This window comes from Heterocephalus glaber, unplaced genomic scaffold, assembly GCF_053883595.1.
Source record: "Heterocephalus glaber isolate CG9 unplaced genomic scaffold, H.glaber_assembly_v1.0 deba00001504, whole genome shotgun sequence".
NCBI lineage: Eukaryota > Metazoa > Chordata > Mammalia > Rodentia > Bathyergidae > Heterocephalus > Heterocephalus glaber.
Genome location: NW_028258324.1, coordinates 73811981 through 73826836, shown reverse-complemented (window position 1 = coordinate 73826836; position 14856 = coordinate 73811981). Strand labels below are relative to the sequence as shown.

The following is a 14856-nucleotide window of genomic DNA, read 5'->3' as shown; positions in this document are numbered from 1 at the left end:
TCAGTGTGCTGTTGGAGCATCTCAGGCTCAGAAAGAATAAGAACTGTGGTCCAGGGATTTAGCTTAGTGGTTCCACCACCTGCCTTGCAAGGGCAAGGTCCCAAGTTCGATCCCCAGTACCAAAAAAAGAATAAGAACTGAATTAAGTGCAGTGGTGCACACCTATAGTCCTAGCCACTTGGGAGGCTAAGACAGGAACGTCACAAGTGCAAGACCAGCCTGGGCAACTTAGTGAGAGCCTGTCTCAAAATTTAAAAAAAACTTTAAAAAGGCAGCTAAAGATGTAGCTCAGTGGTAGACAGTGCAGGGGCTTGAGTTCCATCCCCAGTATCGTCCCCCACCCAAAAACAGTTTGTGAAGGCTTAGTACAAAATGTTCATTAAAAGTAAAAAAAAAAAAAGTCAATATTCTTCTTGTTTTGGTGCTGTGTAGCTAATTGGGAAATGGCCTGGCAATGAGAGCTTTTAGTGTCCATGTCCCTTTTCTTGTCTCTCCTGGGAGCTGCCTGTTGAGATGCTCCTGGGGTGCAGCCCTTTTGCCGGCAAGCTTTTCTTCTTTCTGCTTTTGCTGGCTTGTCGTGAGTCTAAAGTCAGCTCTGAGCTTTGGGCTCAGGACAGATTAACCCATTGACAGGAATTTATAAAAATATTCTCACTTTATGGAATCTGATCTGACCAACTGACTTTAAACAAGTCCGTCCGTGTGTCGTGTCCCACCCCACTACTGGGGATCAAACTCAGGACCTTGTGCTTGTGAGGCAGGCGTGGCGCCACTGAGCTAAATCCCTGGCCCTTAAATAAGTTTTATAATGTATTTAGTGTGTATGAAATATTGCCACCTGCATGTAGGTTAGCAAGCATGATGCCAAAGTGAACACTGGGAGCCCCTTAGGCAATTGAAGACCCACATGACCCTCTCCTATTTACCTGTGTGTTCCTCCCTGCCTCTCGTCCCAGGTGCCGCCCCCAAAATAAGCACAGTGCTCAATGGCGTCCTTTTCTTCTTTTAAATCACATATGTGCATGTGTATTACTATTTCGTGTTCCTTCTTTTGGAATTTTAAGAAATATATGGTTAGGGTGCCGGGGATTTAGCCCAGTGGTGCCATCGCCTGCCTTGTAAGCACAAGGTCCTGAGTTCGATCCCTGGTACCCCCCCCCCCCAAAAAAAAGAAATATATGGTTAGGGTTTAGCCTTCTATGATTTTTTTTTTTTCTTTTGGTGCCGGGATCAAATTCCGATCCTTCCACTTCATCCTTCTGCTTGTGCAGCAGGCACTAGAAACACTGAGCCGAATCCCTGGCCCTCTATGATTTTTGTTTGAGACAGGGTCTCACTAGTTTAAGCTGGCCTTGAACTCCTGGCAATATCCACCTGCCTCAGCCTCTCAAATGCCAGGATTATAAGCCTGTGCCACCGCACCCAGCTTGACTTTTTTTTAACTCAACTAGTTTAAGTTAATTCTGAAATGTATATTACATTATAAAGATATATTTTATTTATTTTTACTGTTATGTAATCATTTTTTTTAATTTATTTTTTAAGTTTTTGAAATTGTTTTGCTGTGTAGTTCAGGCTGTCCTTGAACTTGCTATATAGCCCAGGCTGGCCTTAAACTCATGGAGATCCTCCTGCCTCAGCCTCCCAAGTGCTGGGATTACAGGTATGCACCACCATGCACAGCAATAGTCCATTATTAATTTGTTCTTTTGTCTTCAACAAGCCTCCTGATTCAGACTTAAAATTGAGACTTCCTCAATGAGCAGTAGGTTTTACATGTAACCCAGTGTGTCTACACACATAATCACAAAGTCGTGGTGAGTTTTGTTATTTTTAGTTTTCTTGGTACATTTCAGGTAAATAATACAATGACATTCATCATTGAAAATTTGCACCTTTACATAATTACTCTTGGTTCTTATCATTTTCCCATTCCCTTGCCCTCCCTTCACCCCCTCCACCCCTCCCTATTTACAACGACTTTGTTTCCATTTTTTTCCTTTTCTCACATTAATTCCATTCCCTTCTTTCCTTTCCCCAACTGCTCCCACTTCCCCTTCCTCTTTGGACCTTTTCTTCCTATTTCACATTATCTATTTTACCTTATAGTCCTTATTTATACTTTCAGTTTCTCACACCAGAGAAACTATTTGGTATTTACACATGTGTGTCCTATTTATTTCACTTAATATCGGCTCAGTGTACATCCATTTAGCTATAAATGTCTCTAATTTCTCATTCTTTATGGCTGAGTAGTACTCCATTTTATTAAAAAACACCACATTTTCTTTATCCAGTCTCCAGTTGATGGGCAATTAATTGGGCTGCTTCCAAGTTTTGGCTATTACAAACTGTGCTGCTATGAACATGAGTCCACATATATCACTGTGGTATGATTCTTTTAATTCTTTTGGGAATATTCCCAGTAGAGGAATAGATGAGTCAAATGGGACATCTAATCCTAGTTCTTTGAGATATCTCCATACTGATTTCAACAGTGGTTGCACCAGTCTACGCTCAATGGGGGGATTTTGATTGCAATTGGATTGTAGTTAGAGACCAGTTTGGAGAGATTAACACCTTCATAGTACTCATTCCATTCATGAACATGGTATGTCTCTGTTTCTTTAGGTTTTTAATATCTTGTGATAAAATTTTAATAATTTTCACCACAAAAGTCTTATATATTTCTTGTTAACTTTAATATACCTTTTTTATTGCTTTTCTCATTTTTAGTAAATTGCATGTTGTCTGATGTGCAAAGAAATGCAGTTGATTTTGAGTCCTGCTTTTTTTAGTACCATAATTTGCTACTTTGCTAACTATTTTACAAAATCAAGAATGTTACAGGTTTTTGTTTGTTTTCCTCTATTTTTTGTGGTACTGGGGACAGGTCCTTCACACTGAGCTACATCCTCAGTCCTTTTTCCCATCAGTACTTTTATGTCTTAATGTTGTTAAGTATTTCTTGTAAACCCTGTAGCTGTATTTTTAATCCACTATTCAAAGTATCCTATCTAGTTTACACTGATATGTCGATAATCTTGACTGGTTTCTGCTTAGTGTTTTTTGTCTGTTTTATTCAGTGGTTTCTTTTTTCTTGCCCCTTTGTTTTTGATCTAGTATGCAATATGATTTGTTGAAAAATAACTTTTTCTCATTGGCTTGTCTTTGTACCTTTGGTGAAAGTCACTTGATTTTTCTATAGCCTGTTCTCTTTTCACTGATACAAATCTGTCTTAATTATTATAGCTTCTTGTTCAGTACTAAGTCTTATGATAAAGTATGGTGACTCCTCTTTGTTCTTTTTAAGTGTTACTTTAGTTATTCTTGGTTCTTTTCATTATCACTTACAAAAGGCTGCTGGGGTTTTTAATGGGTTGTGTTGAATCTGTCAAACATTTTTGGAAGAATTAATGTCTTAATATCAAGTATTTTTGGCTTTGGTCTTTGGTTTTTGTTTGTATTTCAATTTTTGTATAAGTATCCATGCAAGTGTGCTTGTATTTGTTTTTCCTTTATGTTGTGTAAGTAATAGTATAGTGTACTACTTTTATATCTTGCATTTTTTGGATAATATTTTGGAATGTTTCTTGTGTTTGAGGAACTTTTAATGTTTATAACATTAAATATGTCATAATTGATTTGATATTTAGTATTATGAAAAGGAAGCATAAAATACTATTGAAATATAAAAGATAAAAATAATTTCAATTTTATGGGCTGGAAATAGAGGTTAGTGGTGAAATACTACCATGCGTAAAGCCTTGGATTTGATCCTCATCACTGACAGATTTAATTTTGTATTGTGTCTTGTGAGTAGAGAGGCTTATAACAGCTAGTATTTATTGAGTATATAACCACGAACTGTGCTGGCTTCTGTGTATATTATTTCATTGAATTTTCAGTATACTCTTTCAGATAAAGATTGTAATTTGCCCACTATACCCTACACATACTGTGATCATGTTGCTCAGAATTTGGTTCTCAGCTGATTAGCATCAGCTGCAAGCTTGTTAGAAATCTGTGATCTCAGGCCCCACCTCACACTGAATCCCTATGGGGTAGGTACCCATATTCTCATTTTACCAATATGGAGCCTGTGCCTTGGGAAAGGTTCAGCTATCTGCAGACCATAGCTTGTAAGCAGTGAGGTTTTGAACTCATGGTCACCTGACTCCAGAGCCTGCAGCTGGACCATCAAGTATCCTGCTTGTCCTAGGACATAGACAGGGAAATCATACCTTTTGGCGGGAGCAAAACCCTAATAAAACTGTGGTTGAAGTTAATGTAAAAGTTTTTTTTGGTCCAACACTGATTATTTAGACAAAGAAAGGGAATCAGAAAGATTTTGTGATTTACATTAACACAAATAGAGAATGGCAAAACCAATTCTAGAGCCTATGCTTTCTTTTTTCTTTGGTACCGGGGATCGAACTCAGGTTCTTGCCGCTTGCACAGCAGGCGGCAAAACCACTGAGCTAAATCCCTGGCTCCGATCCTATGTTTTCTAACTTCCTATTTGTTCTCCTTCCATGTTATGGAGAAGGAAAGAAAAATAAATATGTTCTTCGATGCTAGTAATCCTTCTCACCACCATTTGCAGATTTCCCACTGATTTTGGTGGCTAATAGGTACCACTTGTTTTTGGGGTTTTTTGAGACAGGGTTTCGCTATGTAGCTCTGGTTGGCCTTGAACACACTATGTAGCCCTAACATGTTCCACTTGGAACTTGCAATCATACAGCATCTCTCAAAGCTGGATAACAACATCCAGGCCATAGGTGTTCCCCACCCGTGTTCCAGAAAGCAGATACGTTTTGTGTACATGTTGTGAAAGTAAATAATTCATTATATGTCAGTATTTTTTTTTTTGAATGAGTGATTCTTGTGTTCGTGTTTTATGTTTTAAGTTTATCTCAAGGGTACTTGTTGCAGCCTCTTGCAGCATGCTTTCCTTTTGCCTAGGTGTTGTCTGGAGGATGGAGGAACAGGCGTGTGGCATCAACATCAATGAATCGGGAATCCTCTAGGTCTCATGCAGTCTTCACAATCACAATAGAGTCCATGCAAAAAAGCAGTGAGATTGTGAATATCCGGACCTCCCAACTCAATCTGGTGGACTTAGCAGGATCTGAAAGGCAAAAAGATACCCATGCAGAAGGGGTGAGGTTGAAGGTGAGCATGAAATTGTGGCCCTCGGCTTGTATGTGAATTCCTTCTGGAAGTCATTTCCCCACTAAATATGGTGATGACTGCAAGGAAATAAATAGCTGCTATCTGCAAGGAACAGTTTTTGTTGTGATGAAAGGACAGTAAATATAAATGAGATGGGGCAAGTCTGTCAGTAACAAGAACACTTTAGTCTTTACCAGAGGGGAGACTGGTATAAGAAGCAATGGGAGAAAGCAGGGCATCTCATGGGCCGGTTGGGGGAATGGTGGAGAAGTAGTTTCTGTACTGTCATTGCAATTTCAAGAGATTTTCTTAGAGGATAGTAGAATACAATACATCCCCAATAAGGTGATTTTTTATTTTTTTGGCGATACTGGGGATTGAACACAGGGCCTTCATTTTTTTTTTTTTTTGGTACTGGCTATGAAACTCAGGACCTTGTGCCTGTGAAGCAGGCACGAGTGCCACTGAGCCAAATCTCCAGCCCAGGGCCTTCATTTTTTTTTTTTTTTTTTTTAATTTTAATTTTAATTTTAATTGTTTTTTCAGGGCCTTCATTTTTTATTGTGAGAAGGTTCTCACTGAGTTGCTGAGGCTGGGCTGGAACTTTCAGTCCTCCTGCCTCAGTCTCCCAGTGTGCTGGCATTACTGGCATGTACCAGTAAGATGGCATCTTAAGGGTTGTTATGCATGTGTAGAATGAGCTTGGTATTTGGCATTCCAGCTTGAGTACGTGCCAAGGTGGCCCAGATCATTGAGGCCCAGTTTGCATTCAGCTTTCCAGACTTTGGGAAATACTGAAAAGTATTGAGCTAATTAGTGATTTCATGAAAAAAACTCAGACCTTCTGAGCCACCACAGCCGCATCAGGCTGAGGTACTAGCCTAGGAGTAATTCTAATGTGAATTATTAAAATAGGTCTAGGTTCTGTAATTTAGGGTATATGTGAACTGGTGGAGAAGAGTCAAATGGTGGAGGAGAGACCTATTTTTTGCATTAAAAGTGAGGTTTGAGGGCCAGGTATTTAGCTCAGTGGTGCCACCGCCTTCCTCCGAAGCGCAAAGTCCTGAGTTCAATCCTTGGTACCACAAAAAAAAAAAAAAGTGAGGTTTGAATCTTAACTATTTGGGAGGCTGAGACAGGAGGGTTGTAAGTGTGAGGCCAACTTGTACAACTTAGCGAGACAAAAAAGGTGTGGGAATGTAGCTTAGTAGAGGTCTTGCCTAGCATGCACAAGGCCCTCACTCTTGTCCCTAACACTGCAAAGGAGAAGGGAAAAAAAGAAAAGAGTAAGATTTGCGTCTCCCAAGCTCTCAGGCAGTTTCAAACAACCTAAAGCTCATGTTCTGCAGCAATTTTTTTTTTTTCTTCTGATGCTAGGGATGGAATGCAGAGCTTGCATATGCTAGGCAAGTGCTGTACCACTGAGCTGCATCCCCAGACCAAGGATCATGTTTCTATCAAGATATGTAGCTTAAGAAAATAGCATGTTTGTGTCCAAGTAAATGTAAAAGAATTGAAGTTATCCCCTGTATTTTATCAGACCATAGTGCAATAAAATTGGAGACCAATAACATAAGAAACCGAAAAACCCCCACAAACACATGGAAATTGAATAACACCCTCCTGAACAACCAATGGGTCACAGAGGAAATTAAAGAAGAAATTAGACAGTTTCTACAAGTAAATGATAATGCCAGTACAACATACAAGAATCTGTGGGACACAATGAAAGCAGTTCTACGCCCAGAAATTCATAGCAGTGAATGTCCATATTAGGAAAACAGAGAGAACTCAAATAACCTAATGCAGAACCTCAATCTCCTAGAAAAAGAAGAGCATAACAAACCCAAAGCTCGTACAAGAGAGGAAATTATAAAGATCAGAGCAGAAATCAATGCAATGGAGACTAAGAGAACGATACAAAAAAAATCAGTGAATCAAAGAGTTTTTTTTTCGAAAGAATAAATAAAATTGATGAACCTTTAGCCAACCTTATCAAAAAAAGGAAAGAAAAGGCTCAAATCCATGCAGTTAAGAACAAAAAAGATGAAGTCAAAACAGACCCAGCAGAAATCCAGAGGACCGTCAATACCTACTTCCAGAATCTGTACTCTAATAAAATGGAAAACACAGAAGAAATGGACAGATTCCTAGATACATATGAATTGCCAAAGTTAAATGAAGAAGATATAAAAATTCTAAACACCCCAATCACAATAAGTGAAATTGAAAATTAAAATATTTACCAACAAAGGAAACCCCAGGTCCTGATGGGTTCACTACTGAATTCTACAAGACATTTAAAGAAGAACTATCACCATTACTCTTTAAACTCATCAAGGAAATTGAAAGGGAAGCAATACTTCCAAATTCATTCCTGGAAGGAAGTGTTACTTTGATTCCAATACCAGGAAAAGACCCAATCCAAAAAGAGAACTACAGGCCAATCTCCCTAATGAACATAGATGCAAAAGTCCTCAACAAGATACTGACAAACAGAATACAGAGGGTCATCAAGAAGATCATACACCCTGACCAAGTCGGATTTATCCCAGGGACGCAAGGATGGTTCAACATATGTAAATCAATAAATGTAAAACACTATATTAACAGAGCCAAGGACAAAAAGCATATGATCATCTCAATAGATGCAGAAAAAGCATTTGACAAAATCCAAAACCCATTCATGATAAAAACCCTACAAAAAAGTGGAATAGAAATCTTTAGCTCAACCTGATTAAGGCTGTCTATGAAAAACCTACAGCCAACATAATACTAAATGGTCAAAAACTAAAGGGGCCAGGAATTTAGCTCAGTGGTTTCGTTGCCTGCTGCGTAAGCACAAGGACCCAAGTTTGATCCTCGGTACCCAAAAAAAAAACCCAAATAAAACTTTCACAATAAAATCAGGAAAAAGACAAGGATGCCCACTATCATCACTCCTGTTCAATATAGTTCTGGAAACATTAGCCACAGCAATTAGAAAAGAGAAAGAAATAAAAGGAATAAAGATAGGAAAGGAAGAAGTGAAACTGTCATTATTTGCTGACAATATGATATTTTACATAAAAGACCCAAAAAACTCAGCCAAAAGACTTCTAGACTTAATTGACAGATTCAGTAGAGTAGCTGGATACAAAGTCAACACTCAAAAAACAATAGCCTTCTTTATATACAAATAACAGACCTACAGAGAGAGAAATTAGGGAAACAATTCCTTTTACAATAGCATCCAAAGAAATGAAATGTCTAGGAATCAGTCTAACAAAGGAAGCAAAAGACCTCTACACTGAAAAAAAAGACCTCTACAGCACTCTGGAAAAAAAGAGATTGAAGAGGATAAAAGAAAATGGAAAGGGCTGGGGATTTAGCTCAGTGGTTCCATTGCCTGCCTTGCAAGTGCAAGGACCTGAGTTTGATCCCCAGTACCAAAAAAAGAAAAGAAAATGGAAAGACATCCCTTGCTCCTGGATAGGAAGAACCAATATAGTGAAAATGGCCATACTTCCAAAACTACTGTGTAGATTTAATGCAATGCCAATTGAAATTCCAAAAATATACTTCACAGAACTAGAGAAAACAATCCAAAAATTCATTTGGAACCAGAAAAGATCTAGAGTACCAAAATCAATTCTAGGCAACAGAGACATGGCAGGAGGTATCACAATCCCCAATTTGAAACTACTACAAAGCTACTATGATAAAAATAGCATGGTGCTGGCAAAGAAACAGACTCGAGGATCAGTGGAATAGATTAGAAGATGCAGAAATAACTCCAGACATACTCAGCCACCTCATCTTTGACAAAGGAGCCAACCACCCTCATTGGAAGAAAGATAGCCTATTTAATAAATGTTGTTGGAGAAACTGGATTTCAGCTTGCCAAAGATTAAAATTAGACCCATATCTATCACCATGCACCAAACTAAGATTGAAGTGGATTAAAGATTTAAGTATTAAAACAAACACTAAACTTACTGGAATATAGGTAGAACTCTCAAAGACACTGGCATAGGAAAAGACTTTATGAACAAAACCTCAGTAGCATGGGAACTAGCACAAAGAATCAACAAGTGGGATCTCATCTTATTAAAAAACTTCTGCACAGCAAGAGAAATCACCAGCTGAGCTAAGAGACAACCTACAATATGGGAAAAAAATTTTAGCAGCTGTACCTCAGACAAAGGACTGCTATCTAGAATACATAACTGAAAAAAAATCAGACCCCCCCCAAATTAAAAAACACAATTCAAAAATGGGCATCTGAAATGAACAGACATTTCTCAGACAAAGAAGTAAAAGCAGCAAATAAACATATGAAAAAGTGTTCGTCACTGGTCATTTGAGAGATGCAGATGAAAACAGCACTGAGATTCCACCTCACCCCAGAAAGAATGGCTGCTCTCAAGAAATCAACCAATAACCAATGCTGGTGGAGCCAGGGATTTAGCTCAATGATTTCACCGCTGCTGCGCAAGTGCAGGGACCCGGGTTCAATCCCCAGTACCAAAAAAACAAACAAATGCTGGTGGGGGTGTGGAGAGAAAGGAACCCTTCTCCATTGTTGGTGGGAATGTAGACTGGTGCACCCACTGTTGGAAATCAGTATGGAGATACTTCAAAGAACTAGGGCTGGAGGTCCCATTTGACCCAGCTATTCCCCTGCTGGGTATCTTCCCAAAAGAATTAAAAGAATCATACCACAACAGTATATGTTTATAGCAGCACAGTTTGTAATAGCTAAAGCTTGGAAATAGCCCAAGTGCCCATCAACTGGAAACTAGATAAAGAAGATGTGTTTGTTTTTTTTATAAAATGGAGTACTACTCAGCCATAAAGAATGCGAAACTAGAGATGTTTATAGCTAAATGGGTGCATATCAAGGCCATACTCAAGTGAAATAAATAGAACACACTGAAAATACAGTGTAAATCCTGAATAGTTTCTCTAGTGTGAGAAACTGAAAGTGTAAATAAGGATTAAAACGAATAATTGATAATGTGAAATAGGAAGAAAAGGTCCAAAGTGGGGTAGGGGAAGTGAGAGGGGTAGGGGAAAGGAAAGAAGGGAAGGGAAAAATTATGAGAGAAAAAAATGGAGACAAAGTCTGTGTAAATAGGGAAGGGTGGAGGGGGTGAAGGGCGCACAGGTAATGGGGGAAAAAATAACCAAGATGCATCATGTACAGGTACAAGCACCCAATGATAAATGTAAACGTATACCTAAAATGTACCAATGAAAGAATTTAAGAAAGAAAAGAAAAGAAAATAGCATGTTTAAATGTTTCTCAACACAATACTGGGATTATTTTCCAGTAAACCCATTGTTCATTGGAAATGCTCAAGTCCAAAGAACCTGACCTGCTGAACGTCGTGGCCAGTGGTGGTCCAGGCAGTACACTGTGGAGGGTTGGTTATTGGCCCTCACGATCAGTGGTTGCCTGGGAGCTGTAGCTCGAGGCCGGGCGCAAGGCTCGCCTGTGACTGGCTTGGGAAAAGCTGAAGTACAGCTCCTCCTGTCTGTTTCCCCACCATTCTCCAGTTATAGAGTAACAGGGAGGGCCGGGGATTTAGCTCAGTGGTTCCGGTGCCTGCCTCACAAGTGAAAGGTCCCGAGTTCAATTCCTGGTACCAAAAAACCCCAGAGTAACAGGGAAAGGTTAGAGGGTGGTTGAACATACTCTTTTTTAGCTCAAGTTAATTGTCTTTAACTACTGTTGTCCCTGAATCATCTTTCCATCGTATAGTGTCACCTGCAAGATCTATTTTAGCTTGAAACATCAAAAAGTAACTGGCACATCTAAATTTGTATTCTTTTCTCCAATGCCTTAGGAAGCAGGTAACATAAATCGATCCTTGAGCTGCCTGGGACAAGTGATTACCGCACTGGTTGATGTGGGGAATGGGAAACAGAGACATGTCTGCTACAGAGACTCTAAGCTCACCTTCCTGCTGCGGGTAATGTCAATGCCTGGGCACCTGGCCTCTTCTGTCCTCACTAACCCTAGTCTCAGCGCTGGTGGCCAGTGTATATCTTCTCTTTGCCTAAAAAGATCTTGTGATTTCTCTCCTAAAAATGTCTGTCACTCGTGTCATTGAACAGGACTCTCTTGGTGGGAACGCCAAAACAGCTATAATTGCAAATGTTCATCCTGGATCCAGGTGTTTTGGAGAAACTCTATCAACACTTAATTTTGCTCAGAGAGCCAAACTGATTAAAAATAAGGTAAAACACCCAATTATACACTATGCTGTATTAAGTGAATTAGGAAAATAGTTAAGCTCTAAGTATACCATTTTTTTATTGCCTTAATATTGCCAATAACTTATTTATTCTCTATAAAAGCTTATCTTAACTGTATGCAAGGTTTCTCTTTAACCCCTACCATGCTGGCTATTCAACCCAGAGCCTTACATATGCCACAGAAAAGCACTGTCCTGTTGAGCTGCACCCCAGGCCTTCTATTCTATTTCATTCATGTAATTTGAGAGCTAGGTTATGTCTTATGGGCATTGTTGTTTTGCTGCTCTTTCTTCAGGCAAAGTTTTTCCTTTGTTATTATGTTGGAGAGTAAATATATTTACCTGCACAGTGCTAGCAGTCTGGTGTTTGTGTGCCCGTGTCTGCCTTCCCCTCGCACATATGTGATGTGTATTGTAGGGGGGATTGTATGAAAGTGCTTTGATAACATTGACATGTTCTGCCTTTTATGTTGTTTACATCACCAAGGCTTCCATAGTTTATTTGACATGCAAGAAGCTGCTTCCATATTGGTATACACTTGGAGTCAGAAAACTTCTTGTAAGAGCAAGGTGGTGACTGCTTTATGCTTCTTGGATAACAGCTTCTGTTCCCAACTAGAAGCTTTGTAGAGTCACTGTCGACAGTCAGCCCCTGCCACCTGTCAGTGACAAATGCTTGGGTGTCAGGGACTTGCTGACGGCTAAGCCATTCACATTTTTCCACGGGGACAGGTAGGCTGTGAGACAAGAACACTGGTCCTTGGATTGTCATTGTTTGTCCTTGCTGAGCAGTTGGATTTATCATAGCTGCAACACCCGATTATTCCCCTTTGGCCTGATTGATGTTTACCTATTAGCACTTGTTATTACCCACATAGGTTTTGTGGGTTCTCTCCTCTCCCTCCTCCCCGGTACCAGGGATCAAACTCGAGTCCTTGCGCTTGCAAGGCAGGCGGCGGAACCACTGAGCTAAATCCCTGGCCCTTTGTGGGCCTTCTTAAAATGTATTTTTGGGGCCTGGGATTTAGCTCAGTGGTTCCGCCACCTGCCCCACAAGCAGAAGGACCTGAGTTTGATCCCTGGTACCAAAAAAAAAAAAACAACAATAAAATGTATTTTGGGGCTGGGGATTTAGCTCAGTGGTTTTGCTGCCTCCTGTGCAAGCACAAGGACCCGAGTTCAATCCTCGGTACCAAAAAACAAAACAAAACAGTAAAAATGTATTTTTGTAATCAATAGATTTTTCTAGCAGTTTTAGATTTACAGTGAAATTGAACAGAAAATGCAGAGAGTGCCCATGTACTCGCTGTCTCCACCTGTGTGCAGCCTCCCCATACCACAGTGGCACGTTTGCTTGTGGGCCATTTTATCTTCTAGAGGTCTTCTTAACAAGACCTTTCTTCAATAACAGGAAAATGCCATGTAGTGTAATGAAATGCAGATACCAACCCTGCCTTCCAGGAGGGCTGCTATTGTCACAAAATACCCAAAACCTCAAAGTAAAGGAGGAGAGATGTATGTATTTTGGCTGGTGTTTTTAGTCCGTAGTTGGTGACTAAGGCAGATAGGCAAGGTGAAAAGCCCTGAGTGGAGAAGAATGGCGCGTGTCTTGGGAGTCAGCAAGCAGAGAGTGAAGGCAGACATGGGGGAGGGAGATGAACCCCCACCAGGCCACACCTCCTGCCTTCCTGACCTGCCCCACCTCCTGACAACACATTTAGCTGCAGCATCCCCATGTGCAGGTACCCTTCAGAAGTCCCCCCATGAGTGCATGAGGCTTTGGGGGGTGTCTAGATATAAGCATAGGAGGGTCTGTTAGAAAACAAAGGCTGCTTCGGAGAGGGCTGTTGGTGCCAAGCTGATGGGGCACAGGCCCACCCTGCAGGTCCTTGTGCTCTTAGCTGCCGGGCTAGCCTTGGGAACCAAGGCTGAGGGACATGGCATGCATTTAGATGTTCACTCTTCTTTCTTGTATGGGGCCAGGTGTCATTACCTGCAGTAGGAAGGTGAGCTTGGAGTCTCTGTAGCAGGGAAGGAAGTCTTAGGGCAACACACTCAGATCTGAGGGGTGACCCATTGTTAAAAACTCTTAAAAGCTTTGCCATCCCTGCTCTAGGCCACAGCACAGGAAAGGAAGCCTGCCTCTTCCCACACACTGATTCCAGTGGCTTTCTGACCATGCGGTGAGATGGAAGCAGATTTGTTTAATATTCATCACTCCAAAACATACAAACAAGTGTAAATAGGACCACAAAACTCAGAAAGCAACCCTCTAATCCTTTGTACCTTCTGGAACAGGCGGTGGTGAACGAAGACTCCCAGGGGAATGTGACCCAGCTTCAAGCTGAAGTGAAGCGGCTCCGAGAAGAGCTAGCCCAGCTCGCTTCTGGGCAGACACCCCTGGAAAGCTTCCTACCTGGAGGTAAGAGGAGCACAAGGCCCTTCAGCAGAGAAGGACCAGGAGTGAGTAGATAAACTCTTGGTCTTAAAATTTTAGAAGTAATCATTTTCCCTCCTTTCTCTTTCTTACTGGATCAGTTAAAGAGAAGACTAGATACAAGGAGTGTTTCCTGGAGGCAATGTTTCTCTTTAAGAAATCCAAACAGGAAAAGAAGGTAGGAAACTAAAAAGTTAAAGGGGATTCAAGATATTTCATTGTGGTTTTTAGTGCTGTACTAGGTGAAATACCAGTAGGTTGACAAAGGAAGTAAAAGAAGGCTGTGAAAATCTATTTAAGATCAAATCGTATGGGGCCGGCCAGGGATTTAGCTCAGTGGTTCTGCCACCTGCCTCACAAGCGCAAGGACCAGAGTTCCATCCCCGGTACCAAAAAAAAAAAAGATCAAGTCATAATCTAAAATTTAAGATCAAATTCTTAGTATTTGTTGCTGTTGCTGGGTTTGTGGAAATTTAGGGAAGCTTATTTTTCATGTTTAACCAAACTGAATTTCTTAAGTCTCTGGTAGAAAAAATTACCCAATCAGAAGACCTCATCCTCAAAAAGGAAAAATTTATTCAGTCTTATAAAATGATTGTGAAGTTACGAGAGGCTTACATCGTGCGCCTGGAGAAGCTCCTCAAGGAACCCCCGGGAAGCTTCCTGCCCGAGGAGCAGGACCGTCTGCTCTCGGAATTAAGGGATGAGATTCAGACACTGCGAGAACAAGTGAGTGCGAGGCATGTGCAGGCTCTTGGGATAAAGCAGGTCAAAGGAGCATAATTTTGGCACCAGGTGCTTGCTCTTTAATACAGTGGGAATGGTTGAAATGAATTGGGCAGTATGGTTTGCTTGATTCCTTTCCCCCCTTCCCAAAGCAGTTATCCCTGAAGGAAAAAGAGAAGACTGTGTCCTGATGTTACCTTTTGGCGCTCAGGCAGGGCTGGTCACACAGAGTCCCCTGGTGGGCAGTTGTGTTCACCCAAGTCAGCAGACTCT

The 14856-nt window shown here is 40.7% G+C and overlaps 1 protein-coding gene across 4 annotated transcripts in view; it reads left to right on the top strand.

Moving 5' to 3' along the window:
• Positions 1–14856, top strand: part of Kif15 (kinesin family member 15) — a 78657-nt gene that overhangs the window by 12321 nt on the left and 51480 nt on the right. For all 4 annotated transcript variants that reach the window (XM_087187105.1, XM_087187106.1, XM_004835063.3 and 1 more), the window contains exons 8-13: positions 4969–5178; positions 11010–11135; positions 11281–11403; positions 13719–13842; positions 13959–14035; positions 14377–14586. In XM_087187105.1, coding sequence (XP_087043231.1) covers positions 4969–5178; positions 11010–11135; positions 11281–11403; positions 13719–13842; positions 13959–14035; positions 14377–14586 — 870 coding nt within the window. The remainder of the gene's footprint in view (positions 1–4968; positions 5179–11009; positions 11136–11280; positions 11404–13718; positions 13843–13958; positions 14036–14376; positions 14587–14856) is intronic.